This window comes from Schistocerca americana, chromosome 9 (assembly GCF_021461395.2).
Source record: "Schistocerca americana isolate TAMUIC-IGC-003095 chromosome 9, iqSchAmer2.1, whole genome shotgun sequence".
Classification (NCBI taxonomy): Eukaryota; Metazoa; Arthropoda; class Insecta; order Orthoptera; family Acrididae; genus Schistocerca; species Schistocerca americana.
In genome coordinates this window covers 42,894,055-42,919,296 of record NC_060127.1, presented here as the reverse complement: position 1 = coordinate 42,919,296, position 25,242 = coordinate 42,894,055, and the positions used below count along the sequence as shown (strand labels likewise).

At 44.4% G+C, this 25,242-nt stretch overlaps 1 protein-coding gene across 1 annotated transcript in view; it reads left to right on the top strand.

The window, feature by feature from the left end:
- LOC124550969 (lipase 3-like) overlaps positions 1-25,242 on the top strand; it is a 78,443-nt gene that overhangs the window by 51,966 nt on the left and 1,235 nt on the right. Inside the window, exons 5-7 of the mRNA XM_047125788.1 lie at positions 4,801-4,959; positions 13,680-13,764; positions 23,144-23,286. Of these exons, the coding sequence (XP_046981744.1) occupies positions 4,801-4,959; positions 13,680-13,764; positions 23,144-23,286 (387 nt within the window). The remainder of the gene's footprint in view (positions 1-4,800; positions 4,960-13,679; positions 13,765-23,143; positions 23,287-25,242) is intronic.

Here is a 25,242-nt window from a genome sequence, read left to right as displayed (position 1 = left end):
CCCTATTCATTGCTAACATTGGTGCCCCTTGTGATGTTAAGCCTATTACTTCAAAATCATTCTTAACCGAATCCAGGTACCTTCTTCTTGGTCTACCCCGACTTCTCCTACCCTCTACTGCTGAACCCATGAGTCTCTTGGGTAACCTTGCTTCTCCCATGCGTCTAACATGACCCCACCATCTAACCCTGTTCGCCCTGACTGCTACATGTATAGAGTTCATTCCCAGTTTTCCTTTAATTTCCTCATTGTGGACACCCTCCTGCCATTGTTCCCATCTACTAGTACCTGCAATCATCCTAGCTACTTTCATATCCGTAACCTCAACCTTATTGATAAGGTAACCTGAATCCACCCAGCTTTCGCTACCATACAACAAAGTTGGTTGAAAGATTGAACGGTGCACAGATAACTTAGTCTTGGTACTGACTTCCTTCTTGCAGAAGAGAGTAGATCGTAGCTGAGCGCTCACTGCATTAGCTTTGCTACACCTCGATTCCAGTTCTTTCATTATGTTGCCGTCCTGTGAGAATATGCATCCTAAGTACTTGACACCGTCCATCTGTTCTTTGTTCCTCCTATTTGGCACTCAGTCCGTTTATATCTCTTTCCCACTGACATTACTTTCGTTTTGGAGATGCTAATCTTCATACCACAGTCCTTACATTTCTGATCTAGCTCTGAAATATTACTTTGGAAACTTTTGATCAAGTCTGCCATCACAATTAAGTCATCCGCATATGCGAGACTGCTTATTTTGTGTTCACATATCTTAATCTCATCCAGCCAGTCTATTGTTTTCAACATATGATCCATAAATAATATGAACAACAGTGGAGACAGGTTCCAGCCTTGTCTTACCCCTGAAACTACTCTGAACCATGAACTCAATTTACCGTCAACTCTAACTGCTGCCTGACTATCTATGTAAAGACCTTTAATTGCTTGCAAAAGTTTGCCTCCTATTCCATAATCTCGTAGAACAGACAATAACTTCCTCCTAGGAACCCGGTTATATGCCTTTTCTAGATCTATAAATCATAGATACAGTTCCCTGTTACACTCATAATACTTCTCCATTATTTGCCGTAAGCTAAAGATCTGGTCCTGACAACCTCTAAGAGGCCTAAACCCACACTGATTTTCATCCAGTTTGTCCTCAACTAATACTCTCACTTTCCTTTCAACAATACCTGAGAAGATTTTACCCACAACGCTGATTAAAGAGATACCTCTGTAATTGTTACAATCTTTTCTGTTTCCATGTTTAAAGATTGGTGTGATTACTGCTTTCGTCCAGTCTGATGGAACCTGTCCCGACTCCCACGCCATTTCAGTTATCCGGTGTAGCCATTTAAGACCTGACATTCCACTGTCTTTGATGAGTTCCGACTTAATTTCATCCACCCCAGCCGCTTTATTGCACTGCAGTCTATTGACCATTTTCTCCACTCCCTCAAATGTGATCCTATTTCCATCATTATTCCTATCCCATTGTACATCCAAATCTGAAACATTACTGATCGTATTTTCACCTACACTGAGCAACTCTTCAAAATATTCCCTCCATCTGCCCAAGACATCAACAGGATTCACCAGCAGTTTTCCTGACCTGTCCAAAATACTTATCATTTCCTTCTTACCTCCCTTTTGAAGGCTGCTAATTACACTCCAGAATGGTTTTCCAGCAGCTTGACCCAAAGTCTCCAACCTGTTTCCAAAGTCTTCCCAAGATTTCTTCTTGTATGCTGCAATTATCTGTTTGGCTTTGTTTCTTTCTTCAACATAAGCCATTTTTGATACACCTTCTTTTTCCTTTTACAGGCTGCCTTGACTGTGTCATTCCACCAAGCTGTTTGCTTCATTCTACCTTTACCTACCTTTACACACTACCGTCCAAAGACATTGTTTAGCCACTTCTAGTGCTGTGTCCCTGTACCTTGACCATTCCTTTTCCAATGACTGTAATTGACTACATTTAACTAACTGGTACCTTTCTGAGATCACTGTTATGTACTTGTGCCTGATTTCCTTATCCTGAAGTTTCTCCACTCTTATCCTCCTACATATTGACCTGACCTCCTGCACGTTTGGCCTCACAATACCAATTTCACTGCAGATTAAACAGTGTCATCAAAGAATCCCCTGAATACACCTGTGTCCCTCAAGCCTTCCTGAATTCCTGATCTGTTATTATATAGTCAATGACAGATCTGGTTCCCCTGCCTTCCCAAGTACACCGGTGCATGTTCTTATGTTTAAAAAAGGAGTTTGTAATTACCAAGCCCATACTGGCACAGAAATACAAGAGTTGGTTCCCGTTCCTGTTGGCCTCCATATCCTCTCCAAATTTACCCACAACCTTTTCATACCCTTCTGTTCGATTTCCAACCCTGGCATTAAAATCACCCACGAGCAGAACACTACATCACTGAGTGCGTCATAAAAACTATCCATCTTATCTTGATCTGTCTCTTCACAATGCGAATATACTGACACAATCCTAATTTTCTTGCTAGACACTGTCAAATCTATCCACATCAGTCGTTCGTTTACATACCTTATTGCAACTACGCTGGGTTCCATTTCTGTTCTGATATAAAGCCCTAAACCCCATCGTGCTATTCCTGCTTTGACTCCTGACAAGTAGACCTTGTATTCTCCCACTTCCTCTTCTTTCTCACCCCTTACCCGAATGTCACGAACAGCTAAAACCTCCAATCCCATCTTACTTGCAGCCTCTGCCAGCTCTACCTTCTTCCCAGAGTAGCCCCCATTGATATTAATAGCTCCACATCTCATTACCATTCATTTGCCGAGTCGTATCTTAGGAGTCCCTGGTTTGTCAATTAGAGGTGGGACTCCGTCACCTCCAAAGGTCCGAGGCATTTTGCTCTGATTGTTGCCAGCATCATATTTAAAGCACCAGGGAAGCAGGTTGCTGGCCTTACTTGCCCGGGGTCCCATTGAGTTTTACCCCTAACGGTTGAGGAACTAACCGGTGGATTTGGTTGTCTTTGCCGTCTGAGCACAAAGGTGACCACGACTCAGAATATTTCCGAGATGCCCAGCCTTATTCCAAAGTAACTGGTATCCCGACTGTCAGGACCACTTACTTGGCCACTCATACGTTGCCCGTGGTTCATGAACTAGGACATGACAACAGGAACCCACACCATGAACCAATAAAATTTTAAACGTAGACTGAAATTATTTCTAAGGACAACTACCTCTGTTTCACATAGAACTTTTATTTAAAGCTATTTGTGTATGTAGCTGAAAAGAGTAGCCTATTTTTGATGCTAAATTTATATCTGTTTCACTAGAATCGTGACTGATTTATATTCTAATTTCTGCTTCACTTTTACACCGAGCGAGGTGGCGCAGTGGTTAGCACACTGGACTCGCATTCGGGAGGACGACGGTTCAATCCAGTCTCCGGCCATCCTGATTTAGGTTTTCCGTGATTTCCCTAAATCGCTTCAGGCAAATGCCGGGATGGGTCCTTTGAAGGGGCACGACCGATTTCCTTCTCCATCCTTCCCTCACCCGAGCTTGCGCTCTGTCTCTAATGATCTCGTTGTCGACGGGACGTTAAACACTAATCTCCTCCTCCTCTACTTCACTTTTATTTCACTAATTTATTTACTTAAGTACCACTCAACACTATGTAAAAAAGACACAAGCTGCTACTCCTAACATAAAAATAAAGACTAGAAAAAATTTTGGAAAGCGATATTTGGACCACAAACCGGCATATGTATGAAAAGTCAACAACGAGGAAGACAAAAGTGAAAGGATTAGAAGCCACTGAAGATCGTACAGGTAGACAGAATAAGGAATGGAGAAATTCTGCAACGAACCAATGAAAAAAAAAATTCCTAGTAAAGAATATTGTTAATATTGTTTCGGCGTGTATTGCAGCCAGTGTCATTGTTTAAAGCTGTAGGCGAAGATACGGTCTTAATTGCTGAAGTAGTTCTCGATATAAGGAGGATGGTTGATGCAGCAGTTATGCCGAAATGAATAGGTTATCTGCTAAGTGACAGGAATGGATGAATTGCATCAAAGTAAACCAAGGGTGACAGTCGAAGCAGAAAATGTGTTATTCTATTTAACTGTAGATGGCCAGTATGCAGCTATACAGTACATAGAAATCGTATATATGTTGCCTGCACACTCACTTATTCCAAGTCATTGCTGTATCAATCATCCAAATGTTATAGGAAAGGTGGGGTAGCTGACCATCTAAGATGGAAGTCAGGTGTTCCAAATACGTTGACGTAAAAGATTACTGCAGTGTTTGTAGAGGTGAAGTTTGACACAAAACTAATGGAGAGACTTACTCATGTCTTTTCTTCTTTTTTTTGTAGAAATTAGCTGTGCTTTTGAATGTTGGCAGATACTGACACATTCAAATAGTCTGTTGAAAGATGTTGACGCATCTGACTGCTCAGAATCAGATGCCCATCCATCTGTATGTTCTGTTGGCAGTTGCTCATTCATTTTACCGTTGGCAAAGGCTGACATGTTTGACTGCTATCTTGGCAGATGCTAACGCGTTTGACAGTTTTACTGGCAGATACCGACGTATTCCATAGTCCTCTTGGCAGATGCTGATCCATTAAATTGTTCTGTTGAGCACATGCTAACAATTTTATTTTCACTGTTGTCAGATGCTCATACATTTGACTGTTCTACGCGCACATGTCGCCGCATTTAATTGTCTCGTTGGCGACTGCTGGCACATTTGAGATGTCTGTGGGTATATGCTGACGCATTTGACTGTTGTGCTGGCAGATGCTGACGCAGCTGATCGGCTTGGGAGAGTTCCTGCCCAGCAACGAGTTCATCACGATGGCGGGCGAGATCATGTGCAGCGACGGCGCCTTCACGCAGGACATCTGCGCCAACATCATGTTCCTCATCGGCGGCTTCAACGAGGCCGAGATGAACAAGGTCGGTGCCTCTGTGACGGGAGGTTTACGTATCAAGTACATTCGTAATAACTAGGACGGTACTTCATTCTGAAAGCGGTGTCGGCTTGTAACCACACATTCGCAGTTCTTTCGCAAACGCTCGTTTGCGGACCCTCGTACACTGGAATGGTTTTGCTTCAGTTTTCGTATGCTTTCACATGTGTCAGTCTTTGTTGTTAAATGCAATCCACCCTGTATATGCAATAACAAAATTTTATCGCAATATCAATAGACATGAAAATAATAAATCTTTAGCGGTTCAGACGTTCGTGAAAAGATTTTCATCTGACATCATTTCAGTGATGTACGTTGCCAGTTTAAATTTGTGCTGCCACATACAACCGAACTCAGGCCCACAGAGTATTTTCTTTTTCGAATCACCAATGAATTTGTGTATTACTTCTCTGTTCCATAAATATAAGTTTTAATCATCTTTATCAATTTTCAACTTCCTTCATGGCAAATTTTCTAAAATTTTACTACCATCTCATGTGATTTCTTGACATCTAAAATACAACTTAAGCAGTTAAACTGTGTCTTATGTTTAGCCGGCCGCGGTGGTCTAGTGGTTCTAGGCGCTCAGTCCGGAACCGCGCGACTGCTACGGTCGCAGGTTCGAATCCTGCCTCGGGCATGGATGTGTGTGATGTCCTTAGGTTAGTTAGGTTTAAGTAGTTCTAAGTTCTAGGGGACTGATGACCACAGATGTTAAGTCCCATAGTGCTCAGAGCCATTTGAACCATTTGTGTCTTATGTTTAACATCTCAATATACACTGGTATCCAAATTTAAAGCAACAAATCAATTTTCAACTTCTTTCATGGCAAATTTTCTAAAATTTTACTACCATCTCATGTGATTTCTTGACATCTAAAATACAACTTAAGCAGGTAAACAGTGTCTTATGTTTAACATGTCAATATACACTGGTATCCAAATTTAAAGCAACAAACAGAAATTTTGCATTGTTGCTATTATTTTGCCACAAATCAGTATAAACAGGTGATAGTAAAGTAGAAATAATATAAAGAATACAAAACGTTATAGACTGCCACATGGATAACGGTAAACAAAAATTTTCTTCGTTTTTTCCAACTTAACGGATTTTCACAAACATTCTAACAACTGGTTAATGTGTTCAGTATGGAGTGTGACCACGTCTGGTACCAATACATACAATGACGGGGCATGCTGTGAATGATGTCATCAATCTCACGTTGATTCAATAATGCCCATTTTTCCTGCAGAGCTTCTCGCAGGTCTTGGAGAAGGGTTGGTTGGTGCTGACCCGTCTTCCTAACGTATCCCAGACATGCTCTATGGGATTCAAATCGAAAGAGCGAGCAGGCCAAGCTATGTGTTTCCAAGGAAAAGACATCAACCATCCGTGCTCTATGAGGTCCAGCATTATCGTCCATCAGCACGACGTCTGGGCCAACAGCACTTCCCAACTACCGCGCATGAGACCCCAAGATCTCCTTACGGTACCTGACAGCTGTTAAATCTTGCTGATTGAGCCGCAAAATTTCATGAACAGGTGTTAGAGTGGTCCACACAACCCCTGCCCATACCAGTTGGTATGCTCCACGATATCGGTCTGCTTCCACAATGCTTGGGTCCCCAAATCGTGTGCCACGCGCCCTCCAGATGTGAATGTCGAGAATCTCTCTCCAGACCAGATCCAGACTGATCTATGAAAACATCATTGGCCCACTGTTCGACCGCCAAGGTGACTCATTGACGGCTCCACTCTAGACGTTCCCTTCTGTGAAGACAGGCCAGGTAGACAGCAGGTCTCCAACAATAAAGGCTACTCTACTGAAGCCCTCTGTACACCATCTGCCTCGATACAACACGTCCAGTGCGGGGTCAGGGATTTTCTCTGCCTCGTGATGGCTGGGTGTTGTGTGCTGTCCTTAGGTTAGTTAGGTTTAAGTAGTTCTAAGTTCTAGGGGACTGATGACCATAGATGTTAAGTCCCATAGTGCTCAGAGCCATTTTTTTTTTGAACACGTCCAGTGGATGCTACGAGGTCAGATACCAGTTGCAGTGCAGTTCGAAGACGGTACCATTTTAATCTTACTGCCAAATGACGGTCTACTCTTTCTGATGTCATATGTGGTCGGCCCTGTACTTATCTCCAGGATACAGTTTCGGTCTCTATGAACTGTCGCCTCATCCGAGAGACAACATTGACATTAAGGCATCGGGTCACATCAGTTTGCGACTGTCCTGCTTCCATTCTTCCTAGGGCTCTCCACAGCAGAGAGTCTGATAGGCGTCTTCTCCGTGCCATACTGCACAGTCTGTGACTGAGTACACAGCGACTGTGGATGTGGGGCTACCCGGCAAACACTACCCTGCTTGACAGGTGCACAGACGTCATTGCTGTCGTGGTTGTCCGTTTATCGCAATGCCATCTTCTGGGCAGAACACGATCGTAACAACATCTGCTGACAGTTTGTATAATTATATCGTGAACTAGACACAAGACGGGGAAATACTCGTTTGTTGCTTGAATTTTGGACACCAGTGTTAATCACTGATATTTCCTGCATTTATATGCCACGGTTTCCTATGGGGAGTGATTTAAATTGTAAACTATAGAAACAAAAAATTCCATTATTACGCCAAAAAGTAACATACATTGTGTATCTTCATTATTTCAACACAGTTTAATATACCGCATGGTATTACTGTTAAAAGGTTTCAAAGATCTCAGAAATGACCTGAAATGGAAATGAATTGAATCCTTTAATATTTAGCACTGCAATAGGATTCAGAAATTTGTTTCTGTTACAGTGAAATGGCTACGTAGTCTTTATTTTAAAAATAAAGAACCACCCATCTCTATTATTATTAGAGGTAGATTTAGTTTTAAAATTCTTATCAAGAATCTATGCAAAGGAAACTGATGTGGATGGTGGAGGAGGGCGGGGGCGGGGGCAGAAGGGGGTGCACGCCAAATGGTGTCACCTGTGCAGAAGGAAAAATGCCCTCGAGCTCACACTGACTGTTACTCATCTGTTATTTAAAACATGTTCAGTGTTATGATTATAATTTTTATACTTTCAGGTCCTAAGCTTTCTCAAATGATATTTAATATCACACTACACGAGTTTAGGCAACGGCGTTGCGACAGTGGATGCACTGGTTCCCGTGAGATCACTGAAGTTAAACGCTGTCGGGCGTGGCCGGCACTTCGCAGGCCGCCGTGCGCTGTTGCCATTTTTCGGGGTGCACTCAGCCTCGTGATGCCAATTGAGGAGCTACTCGACCGAATAGTAGCGGCTTCGGTCAAGAATACCATCATCGCGACAGGGACAGCGGTGTGCTGACCACACGACCCTCCTATCCACATCCTCAGCTGATGATGATACGGATGGTCCCGATGCGGCACTTGTGGCCTGAAGACAGAGTGCTTTTTTATACTACGAGGGCTATCCACAAAGTACATTACGTTTTGGAATTAAAAATGAATAAAGTATTGGAATTTTTTTTATTATATACAGATGAAAGCCACACTTAAATACTACTTTTCTACGTAGTTGCCATTTAAATTAACGCACTTATCGTAGCGATGGACGAGCTTGGAAATTCCTTCGTCGTAAAATTCGGCCGCCTGCGCCTTCAACCACGTGGTTACCTCTTTTGGGACAGAAAAGGTGTGATTTTTGTGGATTTCCTGGAAAGAGGCACTACAATAAACTCTCAAAGGTATTGCCAAACTCTGCACAACCTCAGAAGAGCAATACAAAACAAGCGCAGGGGAAAGTTGGGCTCAAAGATCTTGCTGATCCACGACAACGCCCGGGCCCACACGGCAAATGCCACTCGTGAAGTTCTCGAATCTTTTAAGTGGGAGTTGTTTCGTCATCCGCCGTACAGTCCCGACCTGGCACCGAGCGACTTCCACTTATTCCCAGCAATGAAGAAGTGGTTGGCTATGCAGCGTTTTGATGACGACGCACAGCTTCAAGAAGAGGTAACCACGTGGTTGAAAGCGCAGGCGGCCGAATTTTACGACGAAGGAATTTCCAAGCTCGTCCATCGCTACGATAAGTGCCTTAATTTAAATGGCAACTACGTAGAAAAGTAGTATTTAGGTGTGGCTTTCATCTGCATATAATAAAAAAAAATTCCAATGCTTTATTTATTTTTAATTCCAAAACGTAATGTACTTTGTGGATAGCCCTCGTAGTTAAGTCCATACCACAGGATATTCTCAGGCTATCATGGAGATAAGATTTTCTAGTCCAATATTATTCGTGTTTAATAGCTGAAACGTGCTGGAAGGCCTAGTAAAATACAAGCAGGAGATAGTCCAGGATATCCTTTAATTCGTACACTGCCACAAAAAAATTAATACACCCTTTTAGAGGCTTCCAATTCATTCAAGATTTATTGTTCCAACAGCGCATATGGAGTACATTAAATTACACTCCTGGAAATGGAAAAAAGAACACATTGACACCGGTGTGTCAGATCCACCATACTTGCTCCGGACACTGCGAGAGGCCTGTACAAGCAATGATCACACGCACGGCACAGCGGACACACCAGGAACCGCGGTGTTGGCCGTCGAATGGCGCTAGCTGCGCAGCATTTGTGCACCGCCGCCGTCAGTGTCAGCCAGTTTGCTGTGGCATACGGAGCTCCATCGCAGTCTTTAACATTGGTAGCATGCCGCGACAGCGTGGACGTGAACCGTATGTGCAGTTGACGTACTTTGAGCGAGGGCGTATAGTGGGCATGCGGGAGGCCGGGTGGACGTACCGCCGAATTGCTCAACACGTGGGGCGTGAGGTCTCCACAGTACATCGATGTTGTCGCCAGTGGTCGGCGGAAGGTGCACGTGCCCGTCGACCTGGGACCGGACCGCAGCGACGCACGGAAGCACGCCAAGACCGTAGGATCCTACGCAGTGCCGTAGGGGACCGCACCGCCACTTCCCAGCAAATTAGGGACACTGTTGCTCCTGGGGTATCGGCGAGGACCATTCGCAACCGTCTCCATGAAGCTGGGCTACGGTCCCGCACACCGTTAGGCCGTCTTCCGCTCACGCCCCAACATCGTGCACCCCGCCTCCAGTGGTGTCGCGACAGGCGTGAATGGAGGGACGAATGGAGACGTGTCGTCTTCAGCGATGAGAGTCGCTTCTGCCTTGGTGCCAATGATGGTCGTATGCGTGTTTGGCGCCGTGCAGGTGAGCGCCACAATCAGGACTGCATACGACCCAGGCACACAGGGCCAACACCGGGCATCATGGTGTGGGGAGCGATCTCCTACACTGGCCGTACACCACTGGTGATCGTCGAGGGGACACTGAATAGTGCACGGTACATCCAAACCGTCATCGAACCCATCGTTCTACCATTCCTAGACCGGCAAGGGAACTTGCTGTTCCAAGAGGACAATGCACGTCCGCATGTATCCCGTGCCACCCAACGTGCTCTAGAAGGTGTAAGTCAACTACCCTGGCCAGCAAGATCTCCGAATCTGTCCCCCATTGAGCATGTTTGGGACTGGATGAAGCGTCGTCTCACGCGGTCTGCACGTCCAGCACGAACGCTGGTCCAACTGAGGCGCCAGGTGGAAATGGCATGGCAAGCCGTTCCACAGGACTACATCCAGCATCTCTACGATCGTCTCCATGGGAGAATAGCAGCCTGCATTGCTGCGAAAGGTGGATATACACTGTACTAGTGCCGACATTGTGCATGCTCTGTTGCCTGTGTCTATGTGCCTGTGGTTCTGTCAGTGTGATCATGTGATGTATCTGACCCCAGGAATGTGTCAATAAAGTTTCCCCTTCCTGGGACAATGAATTCACGGTGTTCTTATTTCAATTTCCAGGAGTGTATTACATTTACAAATAGCACTAGCGTTCTGAGGTACCACGTATCAACCCACGCTGAAACACCCACATTAGTGCGTGGTGTAGCCTCCACAGGTGGCAATGGAGGCGCTGACTCTTGCATCTAGACGATCGTACAGATGGCGAATTCTGTCGTGGGATACGTTATGCCACGCCGTCTCGACCTATACACGTAGTCCTGTAAGAGTAGTTGGCTGATCAGTCACACGACTATTTCTCGTCCCATCATGTTCCATGCGTGCCAGATCGGAGCCAAGTCTAGAGTTGTGCTGGCCAGGGAAGTTGCTGCTTGTCTTGCAGATGACGTTGAGTTACACAGGCAGTGTGTGGGCGAGCATTATCCTTCTGGAACAACAGATCACCTTCTTGTTCCAAGAACGGCAGAAGAATAAGTCTAACAACATTGTGCACCTACCGAGAGCTATTTAGCGTCCCTCCAGAAACACCAAAGTTGAACGAGTGTTGTAACTTGTCACACCCCAGACCATAATGCCTGGAATGGGGCCACTGTGTCTTGGATGAATGCACTCTATACGGCAGTGCTCACCATCGTCTACACGCAAACGACCTTCACTCGCGTGCAGGCAGAATCTGCTTTCACCACTGAAGACCACGGTGCGCTATTCCATCTTCCAAGCGATCCTCTGACGTCACCAGTCGAGCTGTGCACGTCGATGCTGCGCCGTGAGTGGAAGACAGGCTAGAGGTGTGTGCGTGCCCGTAGTCCCACTCCTGATAACTGGTTCACAACAGCTCCTGTTGGCACGTCTGGGCTCACAAGTCCTTTTACCTTTGCTGTGGTAGCTCTGCGATCTGCCACTCTTGTCTGTACAATACGACGATGCAGGTAGGCGTCTGTGCTGCGTAGACATCCAGAATCTTGTGTGCGGGCGAGAGACTGTTGTAATGGTACTTGAATTACGTAATCATTACAACGTGCAGCTTGTGCGGCAAATCTCCGAAAGGACCATCCCGCCACGCTGAAGGTCGCAATTTGACCCCTTTCAAACTCGCTCGGTTGGTTGTAGGAAGCACAAGTGCGTGTCTGTAGCATCGTAGCCTGCTCGCTTCACACGTTTGCACCAAACTGAGCCTTCTGCTTGTCAGCATTCCCTACCTTTTAGAGTAGACACACATGGCCCTCTGGCGGCTATGGCATGACGCTATTAGTTGGCGGACGATGTTGAAACTATTATCAGTACATCTACTATCCCCCAGGTGGCATATCCGTCATCTGATCAAAACTGGCGACCATTTTCCATGTGTACTATTTTTTTCCCCGGCAGTATATTTTACACTACTGGCCATTAAAATTGCTACACCAAGAAGAAATGTACATGATAAACGGGTATTCATTGGACAAATATATTATACTAGACTGACATGTGACTACATTTTCACGCAATTTGGGTGCATAGATCCTGAGAAATCAGTACCCAGATCAACCACCTCTGGCCGTAATAACGGGCTTGATACGCCTGGGCATTGAGTCAAACAGAACTCGGATGGCGTGTACAGGTACAGCTGCCCATGCAGCTTCAACACGATACCACAGTTCATCAAGAGTAGTGACTGACGTGTTGTGACGAGCCAGTTGCTTGGCTACCATTGACCAGACGTTTTCAATTTGTGAGAGATCTGGAGAATGTGCTGGCCAGGGCAGCAGTCGAACATTTTCTGTATCCAGAAAGGCCCGTACATGACATGCAAAATGCGGTCGTGCATTATCCTGCCTAAATGTAGGGTTTCGCAGGGATCGAATGAAGGGTAGAGTCACGGGTCGTAACACATCTGAAATGTAATGTTCACTCTTCAAAGTGCCGTTAATGCGAACAAACGGTGACAGAGACGTGTAACCAATGGCACCCCATACCACCACGCCGGGTGATACGTCGGTATGGCGATGACGAATACACGCTTCCAATGTGCGCTCACCGCGATGTCGCCAAACACGGATGCGACCATCATGATGCTGCGAACAGAACCTGGATTCATCCGAAAAAATGACGTTTTGCCATTCGTGCATCCAGGTTCGTCATTGAGTACACCATCGCAGGCGCTCCTCTCTGTGATACAGCGTCAAGGGTAACGCAGCCATGGTCTCCGAGCTGATAGTCCACGCTACTGCAAACATCGTCGAACTGTTCGTGCAGATGGTTGTTGTCTTGCAAACGTCCCCATCTGTTGACTCAGGGATCGAGTCGTGGCTGCACGATCCGTTACAGCCATGTGGACAAGATGCCTGTCATCTCAACTGCTAGTGGTACGAGGCCGTTGGGATCCAGCACGGCGTTCCGTATTACCCTCCTGAACCCACCGACTCCATATTCTGCTAACAGTCATTGGATCTCGACCAACGCGAGCAGCAATGTCACGATACGATAAACCGCAATCGCGATAGGCTACAATCCGACCTCTATCAAAGTCGGAAACGTGATGGTAGGCATTTCTCCTTCTTACACGAGGCATCACAACAACGTTTCACCAGGAAACGCCGGTCTACTGCTGTTTGTGTATGAGAAATCGGTTGGAAACTTTCCTCATGTGAGCACGTTGTAGGTGTCGCCACCTGCGCCAACCTTGTGTGAAAAGCTAATCATTTGCATATCACAGCATCTTCTCCCTGTTGGTTAAATTTAGCGTCTGTAGCACGTCATCTTCGTGGTGTAGCAATTTTAATGGCCAGTACTGTACATCTACTGTGTCAACATCCAGGAGAATGTATCCCACAAGTTTATTGTTCCTATTAACTGTGATATGTTATATTTTATATTTATGCTGATTGAGACCGTGTCATGTGACATTTGATGACTTGTGTTGCAGACGATGATTCCCGTCATCATGGGCCATGACCCGGCAGGGTGCTCTACGAAGCAGCTGATCCACTATGGACAGGAAATCCAGAGCGGTTTGTATCGCATTCTTACACGCACAATAGCCATGTTTTATGCCTTTAATAACATGCGTCATGTACTGATGTTACCAATACGTCGTGATGGTTCCACCGCCGCTATTTTGTAGCTAGGAAGACAATGTGATGCATTATAAAACATAAGTTTGCTATTTTTTCAATCTGCGAGTTCTCTAAACACACAGTTCTACGTTTCCTTATTATAATATTCTGTCAGGAACAACGGTTAAATCAGTTAAATTAAATACATTCATTATAACTTCGTAGACTGTGTTACACCACCAGAAATCAAGCAGTGCCAAATATATTTTCTAGAACTGTAGCGGAACAACACTGACGTCATACTTTCTTCCATTCTTCTAGTTAGCTGTTGGTTCTTGTACACATCGTACATTACCAGCGTTTCCTTTTTTTCAGATAATTTTGGACGTCTCACACCATTTTACGTTGTCAAATGCTTTTTCTACGTAGGCAAATCCTATGAAGATATCTTAATTTATCTTGAATATTGCTTCCCTCATGAAGCACAACATCCAATTGGTTTGGTGCTTTTATCTCTGCCGAAGCGAAATTGATCGGCATGTAACTTGTTACTAATCCTCCAAATGTGACCTTTGATGCCTTGCTACCAGCTGTCTGTGTAGTATACGACTTTATACACAACAGAAGAGTGAAGATTTACTTAACTTTTACAAACGTATGAAGACTCATTCTACATCTATGTCTACATCTACACACATCAAAAAAAGTTTTGCATCACCTCGAATCCTAGAGTTGCGGAACCTATACAGAAAATTGGAATAGAGATCAACATAAACATCATTTCCGCCATTTTTGTGGCTCATCAAAACCACACACTGCATGTTGTACCACCATCCAGAGAGACCTTCAGAGGTGGTCTTGCATTGATGGACGCCGGTATTCGTCGTGGCATACTATCCACAAGTTTATCGAGGCACTGTTGGTCCAGATTGCCCCACTCCTCAACGGAGATTCGGCGTAGATCCCTCAGAGTGGTTGTTGGCCCATGTCATCCATAAACAGCCCTTTTCAATCTATCCCAGGGATGTTCGATGGGGGCCATGTCTGGAGAACATGCTGGCCTCTCTAGTCGAGCGATGTCGTTATTCTGAAAGGAGTCATTCACAAGATGTGCACGGTGGTGGTGCGAATTGTCGTCCCTGTACACGAATGCCTTGCCAATATGCTGCCGATATGGTTGCACTATCTGTCGGATCCTCCCCCCCATGAACCATTGACCTTGCCGTTGGTGGGGAGGCTTGCGTGCCTCAACGATAGAGATAGCCGTAGCGTAGGTGCAACCACAACGGAGGGGTATCTGTTGAGAGGCCAGACAAACATGTGGTTCCTGAAGAGGGGCAGCAGCCTTTTCAGTAGTTGCAGGGGCAACAGTCTGGATGATTGACTGATCTGGCCTTGTAACATTAACCAAAACGGCCTTGCTGTTCTGGTACTGCGAACGGCTGAAAGCAAGGGGAAACTACAGCCGTAATTTTTCCCGAGGGCATGCAGATTTACTGTATGATTAAATGATGATGGCGTCCTCTTGGGTAAAATATTCCGGAGGTAAAATAGTCCCCCATTCGGATCTCCGGGCGGGGACTACTCAAGAGGATGTCGTTATCAGGAGAAAGAAAACAGGCGTTCTACGGATCGGAGCGTGGAATGTCAGATTCCTTAATCGGGCAGGTAGGTTAGAAAATTTAAAAAGGGAAATGGATAGGTTAAAGTTAGATATAGTGGGAATTAGTGAAGTTCGGTGGCAGGAGGAACAAGACTTTTGGTCAGGTGAATACAGGGTTATAAATACAAAATCAAATAGGGGTAATGGAGGAGTAGGTTTAATAATGAATATAAAAAATAGGAGTGTGGGTAAGCTACTACAAACAGCATAGTGAACACATTATTGTGGCCAAGGTAGACACGAAGCCCACGCCTACTACAGTAGTACAAGTTTATATGCCAACTAGCTCTGCAGATGATGAAGAAATTGATGAAATGTATGATGAGATAAAAGAAATTATTCCGGTAGCGAAAGGAGACGAAAATTTAATAGTCATGGGTGACTGGAATTCAACAGTAGGAAAAGGGAGAGAAGGAAACACAATGAAAGAGGAAGCCGCCTGGTAGAATTTTACGCAGAGCATAACTTAAACATAGCTAACACTTGGTTTAAGAATCATGAAAGAAGGTTGTATACATGGAAGAACCCTGGAGATACTAAAAGGTATCAGAAAGATTATATAATGGTAAGACAGAGATTTAGGAACCAGGTTTTAAATTGTAAGACATTTCCAGGGGCAGATGTGGACTCTGACCACAATCTATCGGTTATGAACTGTAGATTAAAACTGAAGAAACTGCAAACAGGTGGGATATTAAGGAGATGGGACCTGGATAAACTGAAAGAACCAGAGGTTGTACACAGCTTCAGGGAGAGCATAAGGGAACAATTGACAGGAATGGGGGCAAGAAATACAGTAGAAGAAGAATGGGTAGCTTTGAGGGATGAAATAGTGAAGGCAGCAGAGGATCAAATAGGTAAAAAGACGAGGGCTGGTAGAAACCCTTGGCTAACAGACGAAATATTGAATTTAACTGATGAAAGGAGAAAATATAAAAATGCAGTAAATGAAGCAGGCAAAAAGAAATACAAACGTCTCAAAAATGAGATCGACAGGAAGTGCAAAATGGCTAAGCAGGGATGGCTAGAGGACAAATGTAAAGATGTAGGGGCTTATCTCACTAGGGGTAAAATAGATACTGCCTACAGGAAAATTAAAGAGACCTTTGGAGAAAAGAGAACCACTTGTATGAATATCAAGAGCTCAGATCGAAACCCAGTTCTAAGCAAAGAAGGAAATGCAGAAAGGTGGAAGGAGTATATAGAGGGTCTATACAAGGGCGATGTACTTGAGGACAATATTATGGAAATAGTAGAGGATGTAGATGAAGATGAAATGGGAGGTACGATACTGCGTGAAGAGTTTGACAGAGCACTGAAAGACCTGAGTCGAAACAAGGCCCCGGGAGTAGACAACATTCCATTAGAACTACTGACAGCCTTGGGAGAGCCAGTCCTGACAAAACTCTACCATCTGGTGAGCAAGATGTATCAGACAGGTGAAATAACCTCAGACTTCAAGAAGAATATAATAATTCCAATCCCAAAGAAAGCAGGTGTTGACAGATGTGAAAATTACCGAACTGTCAGTTTAATAAGTGACAGCCGCAAAATACTAACGCGAATTCTTTACAGGCGAATGGAAAAACTGATAGAAGCCGACCTCGGGGAAGATCGGTTTGGATTCCGCAGAAATGTTGGAACACGTGAGGCAATACTGACCCTACGACTTATCTTAGAAGAAAGTTTAAGGAAAGGCAAACCTACATTTCTAGCATTTGTAGACTTAGAGAAAGCTTTTGACAATGTTAACTGGAATTCTCTCTTTCAAATTGTGAAGGTGGCAGGGGTAAAATACAGGGAGCGAAAGGCTATTTACAATTTGTATAGAAAGGAGATGGCAGTTATAAGAGTCGAGGGGTATGAAAGGGAAGCAGTGGTTGGGAAGGGAGTGGGACAGGGTTGTAGCCTATCCCCGATGTTATTCAATCTGTATATTGATCAAGCAATGAAGGAAACAAAAGAAAAGTTCGGAGTAGGTGTTAAAATCCATGGAGAAGAAATAAAAACTTTGAGGTTCGCCGATGACATTGTAATTCTTTCAGAGACAGCAAAGGACTTGGAAGAGCAGTTAAACGGAATGGGCAGTGTCTTGAAAGGAGGATATAAGATGAACATCAACAAAGGCAAAACGAGGATAATGGAATGTAGTCGAATTAAGTCCGGTGATGCTGAGGGAATTAGATTAGGAAATGAGACACTTAAAGTAGTAAAGGAGTTTTGCTATTTGGGGAGCAAAATAACTGATGATGGTCGAAGTAGAGAGGATATAAAATGTAGACTGGCAATGGCAAAGAATGCGTTTCTGAAGAAGAGAAATTTGTTAACATCGAGTATAGATTTAAATGTCAGGAAGTCGTTTCTGAAAGTATTTGTATGGAGTGTAGCCATGTATGGAAGTGAAACATGGACGATAACTAGTTTGGACAAGAAGAGAATAGAAGCTTTCGAAATGTGGTGCTACATAAGAATGCTGAAGATTAGATGGGTAGATCACGTAACTAATGAGGAGGTACTGAATAGAATTGGGGAGAAGAGGAGTTTGTGGCACAACTTGACAAGAAGAAGGGACCAGTTGGTAGGACATGTTCTGAGGCATCAAGGGATCGCCAATTTAGTATTGGAGGGCAGCGTGGAGGGTAAAAATCGTAGAGGGAGGCCAAGAGATGAATACACTAAGCAGATTCAAAAGGATGGAGGTTGCAGTAGGTACTAGGAGATGAAGAAGCTTGCACAGGATAGAGTAGCATGTAGAGCTGCATCAAACCAGTCTCAGGACTGAAGACCACAACAACAACAATATCGGTCGGAGGATGGCATTCACGTATCGTACAGTCGTTACGGCGCCTTCCATGACGACCAGCGGCGTACGTCGGCCCCACATAATGCCACCCAAAAACAGCAGGGAACCTCCACCTTGCTGCACTCCCTGGACAGTGTGTATAAGGCGTTCAGCCTAACCCAGTTGCCTCCAAACACATGTCAGACGGTTGTCTGGTTGAAGGCGTATACGACACTCATCGGTGAAGAGAACGTGATGCCAATCCTAAGCGGTCCATTCGGCATGTTTTTAGGCCCATCTGTACCGCTCTGCATGGTGTCCTGATGGCAAAGATGGCCATAGCCATGGACGTCGGTATTGAAGTTGCACATCATGCAGCCTATTGCCTACAGTTTCAGTCGTAGCACCTGTGGTTGCACGAAAAGCATTATTGAACATGGTGGCGTTGCTGTCTGGGTTCCTCCGAGCCATGATCCGTAGCTAGCTGTCATCCACTACAGGGCGGCCTGACCGAGGCAAGTAGTCGACAGTTTCTGTCTCTCTGTATCTCGTCCATGTCCGAACCACATCGCTTTGGTTCACTCCGAGACGCCTGCACACTTCCCTTGTTGAGAGCCCTTCCTGGCACAAAGTAACAATGCGGACGCGATCGAACCGCGGTATTGACCGTCTAGGCAACGCTAAACTACAGACAACACGAGTCGTGTACCCCCTTCCTGGTGGAATGACTGAAACTGACCAGCTGTCAGGCCCCCTCCGTGTAATAGGCGCTGCTCATGGGTGGTTGTTTACATCTTTGAGCGGGTGTAGTGACATCTCTGAACAGTCAAAGGGACTGTGTCTGTGATACAATATCCACAGTGGATTTCCATCTTCAGGAGTTCTGGGAACCGGGGTGCTCCAAAACTCTTTTTGTTGTGTGTTTATCGTTAGCACCTTAAGGGGAGTGGCGCATTCATTTCCATTTCTGTTCCACTCGCAAACAGAGCGAGTGGGAGACGAGTATGTATGTGCCTGCATATGTACCCGATCCAAAACACTCAGAGTACCTGAAACTATCACGTAGCCTTAAACATCCTCATGTGCACTTCACAAGTACTCTGCTACCCGAGTAGCTGCTTCCTTTGTGTAAAGCAACCTGGATGTATCAAGGGGAGTCCTACAAATCCCGAACCGATAAAACAAATTACAAATGATGTAACAAAAACAGAGTTCAGCTATTCATGTCAGTAGGAAGAAGTACAAACGGAGGTGTCATAGTATAGTGGCTGCAAGTGCAAATGGCTCAAGTGGCTGAGCAGCTGCCGCAGGCAGGCTGTCCTGTACCGTAGCAGCAGAGGGCGCTCGTGGTACAGATCTGCTGGAGGTGTGGCATACTGGGCATGACCGTTCGGTCCCCCCGATCCTGTGCGACTGCTGTCAGTGTCGGATGGAAACTTGCAATTCCGGTACCAGCGTAACGACGCCTGTGAGGTGGTATCAGTACAGGATAACACAGTATGAATATCAGTTACTGACAGATGAGAGAGGCTAGTGCACTGTTTTACCATGGCAACACTCAACCACTTTCTTGAAAATAAACCTGGGCCTACACTTCATCGCAATAATGCCTAATCATTTCCTTTAGTATATCTGTGGTCCTAATTTTCAACACAGCAGCGACCATAAATTTTTTTAGCTGACTTCTGGAACTGTAAAATTTCAGCAATGCAAGGCACGATAAACTACAATGCTTGCAGAAAAAGTGAAGCATCCAGAAAAGGAGGAGGAAACGAAAAGAAACTTCACTGGTTGAGGGGACATGTTGTTTCAGTAATTAAAAAAATCGAGTGAAACTTCCAAATAACTTTACAGTATGAGCCCATTTATAAGTATGAGGTTGCCCCACATCTGGCCTGAATGCGTGCACTAATTCAGTTGGGTGGGATGTCATAAAACTGTTGTATCTTTTCCTGAGGCAAACTGTCTCAAAGTTGTTGTCTCTTTTCCGCTGTGTACTGGGTGTTATGGTTGCCATGATGGTGGTGGCTGAGCTGGTCCCACACACGATCTATCAGAGACAGAGCTATGATCGATTCTAAAAGGATATTTTTGGCTCAGAAATGGCCGGTTCGGGCAATAAGTGGTGTAAGTTCACGAACGTCTTGTCGACCCGTGTTCACGAGTCTGGGTATTTTGACATTGGCCTCTCAATATATATATATATATATTCCTTACTGTCGTTTCTTGTTGCCAATATTAGCTTACTCCCAAGAATAAGCAGCTTTCACTCGGTTAATACACGGCAGAAATCAAACCTGCATTCGGATCGAACTTCCTTAATTCTTGTGCAAAAAGTTGTGCAGTATACTGCTGAATCCATTTTCCATAAGCTACCATTCGAATTCGAAAATCTTAGCAGGAATCCACGCGCTTTCAAATCGTAACTGAAGAGTTTCCTCATGGGTCACTCCTTGCATTCTGTCTAGTTCCTTGAAAAGTTAAGCTGATTCTTATTGTATTGTTGATTTCGTTTACTTAAACTTATGGATTGGCTTTTTTCGGGTTCATGAACATTTATTTTTATCTGTTATTACTTTTATGTTGTAATTCCATGTACTGACACGTTCCATGACCTTGGAGATCTGCTCCTCAATTCGGTCGTACAGGACTTGACGTGTAAATAAAAATAAAAAATCTTGCTGACCTCAGGAGTGCCTCAACATCATGAATACAGTTTACAGACACGTTCCAAGTGAGAACGTGTGTTGTCGTGCTGAAATTTGGCGCCATGATACTCTCGCTCTAGAGATAACACATGAAGACTCAAGTTGCCCCTGACGTACCGTTATGCATTCAGAGTCCTCTCAGTCACCACCACCCACGACCTGAAGTCACGGCCAATGACTCTCCACATCATGAAGTCAGGAGCAACACAGCTCTGCCACTCAAATATTTGGAACAATGGAACGTCTCCCCAGGATACCGAGATAACCGCTCACGATGGTCACTGGCCATCACCCTGATTCGCTACTGAACACAGACGTCAGTCATAATCAGTTCACAATTTCTGGTCATGCCACTGTAGCCTTCACATGGGACAGTAATTCCCTAGTCCAGATGTTGATAGTCTCCAACCAATAGCGCATGCTGACACATGATGTCCCACGGAGTGCTTTTCGGATGGCAAGAGTTGGTCAGAAGGAGCTACGATGTACTTGGTGCACAATATGGCGATCGTCCCTTGTGGTGATCAGACGTGGCCAACTTCATCACTGACTACCGGTAGGACTGTCCACACATTCCCATTCAGTCCAACAATTGGCTACTCTCACATCCGGCTGCCCACAAACCTGGAAACTGACAGGTTCGTCCAGATGGCCAAGTGAAGACCCAAAATGAAGAGTCTTTCGAACTATGCAAGGTGCTGATAACACTGTCTCACACGTGTGCACTACATCTATATGTCCTACATAGTATTCATTCAACATCTGACGCTGTTCCCACCTGATATACACTGAGGTGACAAAAGTCACTGGACACCTCCTAAGATCGTGTCAGACCTACTTTTGCCTGGCATAGTACGCTAGCTCGACGTGCTGTGGTCTCAACAAGCCATTCGAAGTCCCCTGCAGAAACACTGAACCATGCTGCCTCTATAGCCGTCCATAATTGCGGAAGTGTTACTGGTGCAGGTTCCTGTGCACAAAATCTCTCGATTATGTCCCACAAATGGTCGGTGGGGTTCATTCGGGAGATCTCAGTGGTCAAATCATTCGCCCTAATTGTGCAGAAAGCTCTTCAAACCAGTCGCGAAAACTGCGGCCAGGTGACATGGTGCATTCTCATCCATAAGAATTCTTTGTTAGGGAACGTGAAGCCAATGAACGGCTGAAAATGGATTCCAAGTAATCGAACATAGCCGTTTCCAGTCAATAATAGCTTCAGCTGGACCAGAGGACCAGTCTGTATCCTGTAAACACTTACGCAGTGCCTTGTTAACAACTTGGATCCGTGGCTTCATGCGAGCTGTGCCACACCATCAGCTCTTACCAACTGAAATCTGGAATCACCTGACCAGGACACGGTTTTCCAGTCGAGCCCAGGAGAGGCACTGCAAGCGATGTCGTGCTGTTAGCAAAGACACTCGCATTGGTCCTCTGTTGCCACAGCCCATTAACGCCAAAATTTCGCCACACTGTCTCTGCCAGTACGTTCATCGTACGTCGGATATTGATTTCTGTGGTTATTTCACTCACTGTTGCTTGTCTGTTAGCACTAACAGCCCTATGCAAATGGGACTGCTCTCGGTCTTTAAATGAAGGTCATCGGCCATTGCATTGTCCGTGATAAGAGGTAATGCCTGAAATACAATATTCTCAGCACACTCTTTGTAAATCTCAGAATATTGAATTCCATAACGATTTCCGAAATGATCATGTAGAAAACTTTTTCACATTAACCAACTGAGTACTAATGACAGCGCTGCCAATGCACTGTCGTTTTATACCTTGTATCACGATACTACCATTATCTGTCTATGTGCATATCTCTATCCCATGACTTATATCACCTCAGTGTTTACCTTAACAGGCATGGTTATAACACTGAAAACGAACAACACTAATGCACTCAAGTGGCTGTTATACATCTCACAGAGATTAGCAACCATAATCATCAACATCGCCAGCGATGGTGTGTCCATGCACGAAGTTTCATGACGTCCAGCCATGTTTTCTGAGTGGTTCTCTTTTCTGTCCGTCTGTGTTACTCTTACTATCGATGTAATCTTCACTGCATAGGAGACACCGTACAGATTTTTCCCTTTCATCTAGGACTTAACTTGTTCCGTTTGCTTGTTACTGGACTATAGTAGCGGCGTCTGGGTGTGACTGTATGTTTGTCCACAGGCCACTTCCGGCAGTACGACTTTGGCATGCTGGGTAACCTGCAGAAGTACGGCAGCTTCTGGCCACCAGACTACGACATCTCCAAGATCACCGCCAAGGTGGCGCTCCACTACAGCAACAACGACTGGTGCGCCGCACTGCAGGTCAGTATAAGTGGCCGGGGCAGTTAGCCAGGGGCGCTGTGTCTGTGTGCGGTAAAGTTGCATCTCCTTGTATAGAAAGAGAAAAAATAGCCAGGATTCTCTCTACTAGAAGAGATTTAGGAGAGGACATTCACGAAAAACATGCGTAACTTAAAAGATGATCCAAATCTATAATTTTGAAGATACGGCAATGAAATTTTGTCCTTTGATTATATAAACTATATATATAAACTATTCAAGAGATTTCTACAAAGTGATCTATGTATACTCTCTTTGCATACAGTAAGTTTGCCACATGAAGTTTGTTGAATTTATTGAATGGGAGAATTTTAATATTTTTTTCATTTGTAATGCCATAAGTGTAATACAAAACAGATGCAAAATTCCAAGCACTTTGCCCCATCTCGCAGCTCAGCTTACACTCAGTCATCCAAAATTTAGCCTTGATACAACATTTATTGCGTTTATAGAAATAATTCTAGAGTTCATGTTGTTATTGTGGTCTTCAGTCCAAAGGCAGGTTTGATGCAGCTCTCCATGCTACTTTATCTGGTGCAAGCCTCTTCATATCTGAATAACTGCTCCAACTTACATCATTCTGAATTTACTTCCTCTATTCATCTATATAAGTATCCCTCCACAAGTTGTAACCCCCCCCCCCCCCCCACACTTCCCTCAAATACTAAACCTGTGGTGCCTTGATGTCTCAGGATGTGTGCTGTCAACCAGTCCCTTCTCCTAGTCTTGTTGTGTCACAAATTTCTTTTCTCCTCAATTCTATTCAATATCTCCTCGTCTATAATGTGTTCTACCCAACTAATCTTCAGCATTTTTCTGTAGAAGCACATTTCCAAAGCCTGTTTCTCCTCTTATCTAAACTGTTTATCGTCCATGTTTCACTTCCATACATGGCTACACTCCATACAAATACTTTCAGAAAAGACTTCCTAGCACCTAAATATATATTGGATGTTAGCAAATGTTTCTTCTTCAGAAACACTTTCCTTGTCATTGCTAGTCTACATTTCATACTCTCTCTGCTTCAGCCATCATCAGTATTTTGCTACCCAAAAGGCAAAACTCATCTACTACTCTCTCACCTACTACAGTCTCGTTTTCTAATTTAGTTCCCTCCGCATCATGTGATTTAATTCTACAACATTCCAATATCTTTGTTTTACTTTGATGATGTCCGTCTTATATCCTGCTTTCAATATACTACCCATTACGTTCAACTGGTCTTCCAAGTCCTTTGCTGTCTCTGACAGAATTGCAATGTCATAGGAAAACCTAAAAGTTTTCATTTCTTCCCCCTGAACTCTAATTCCTTCTCGAAATTTTTCTTTGGTTTTCTTCACTGCTTACTCAGTGTGCAGATTGAATAACATTGACGTAAGCTACAACCGTGTCTCCTTCCCTTCTCAGCCACTGGTTCTTTTCCTATATTCTGAGAAGAACATACATACAATTAAAAAAAAAGAACAAATTTTATAGGAAATGCAGTTCAAAACTCAACCTAACTTCTTTTCTTATATCATCTCTTCAGAAGCCCCCAGATTTATTCAGAGTCTTCTGGTTTCTTGTTTTCTGCCCTAACTAAATCTTCAAGTGACTTTTCAGCAGTACGTCAGACGCGATTTCATCATTGAAACTTGGGAAATTATTGTCCAAGAGTTCTTATAACAATGAAAATTCATATTTTGGTCAATTTCATGAACGTCCCCCTTAAACTGAAATCCTAACGTAGAAGGCTTAGAGGTTCTCGTAAACTTGAATAATGATAACTGAAAGCAATGGCTATATGGCAATCCAGCGAAGTTTATTCAAAACATGCTACTACATGTAGCGGTGATAACGAAAAACAAATTCGATTTCAATGTTGAGTCTGAAGAAATATCAACAAATTGCTATTGTTCTTCAATATCATAAGGTTGATGAAAGGAGTGTACTGAAAGG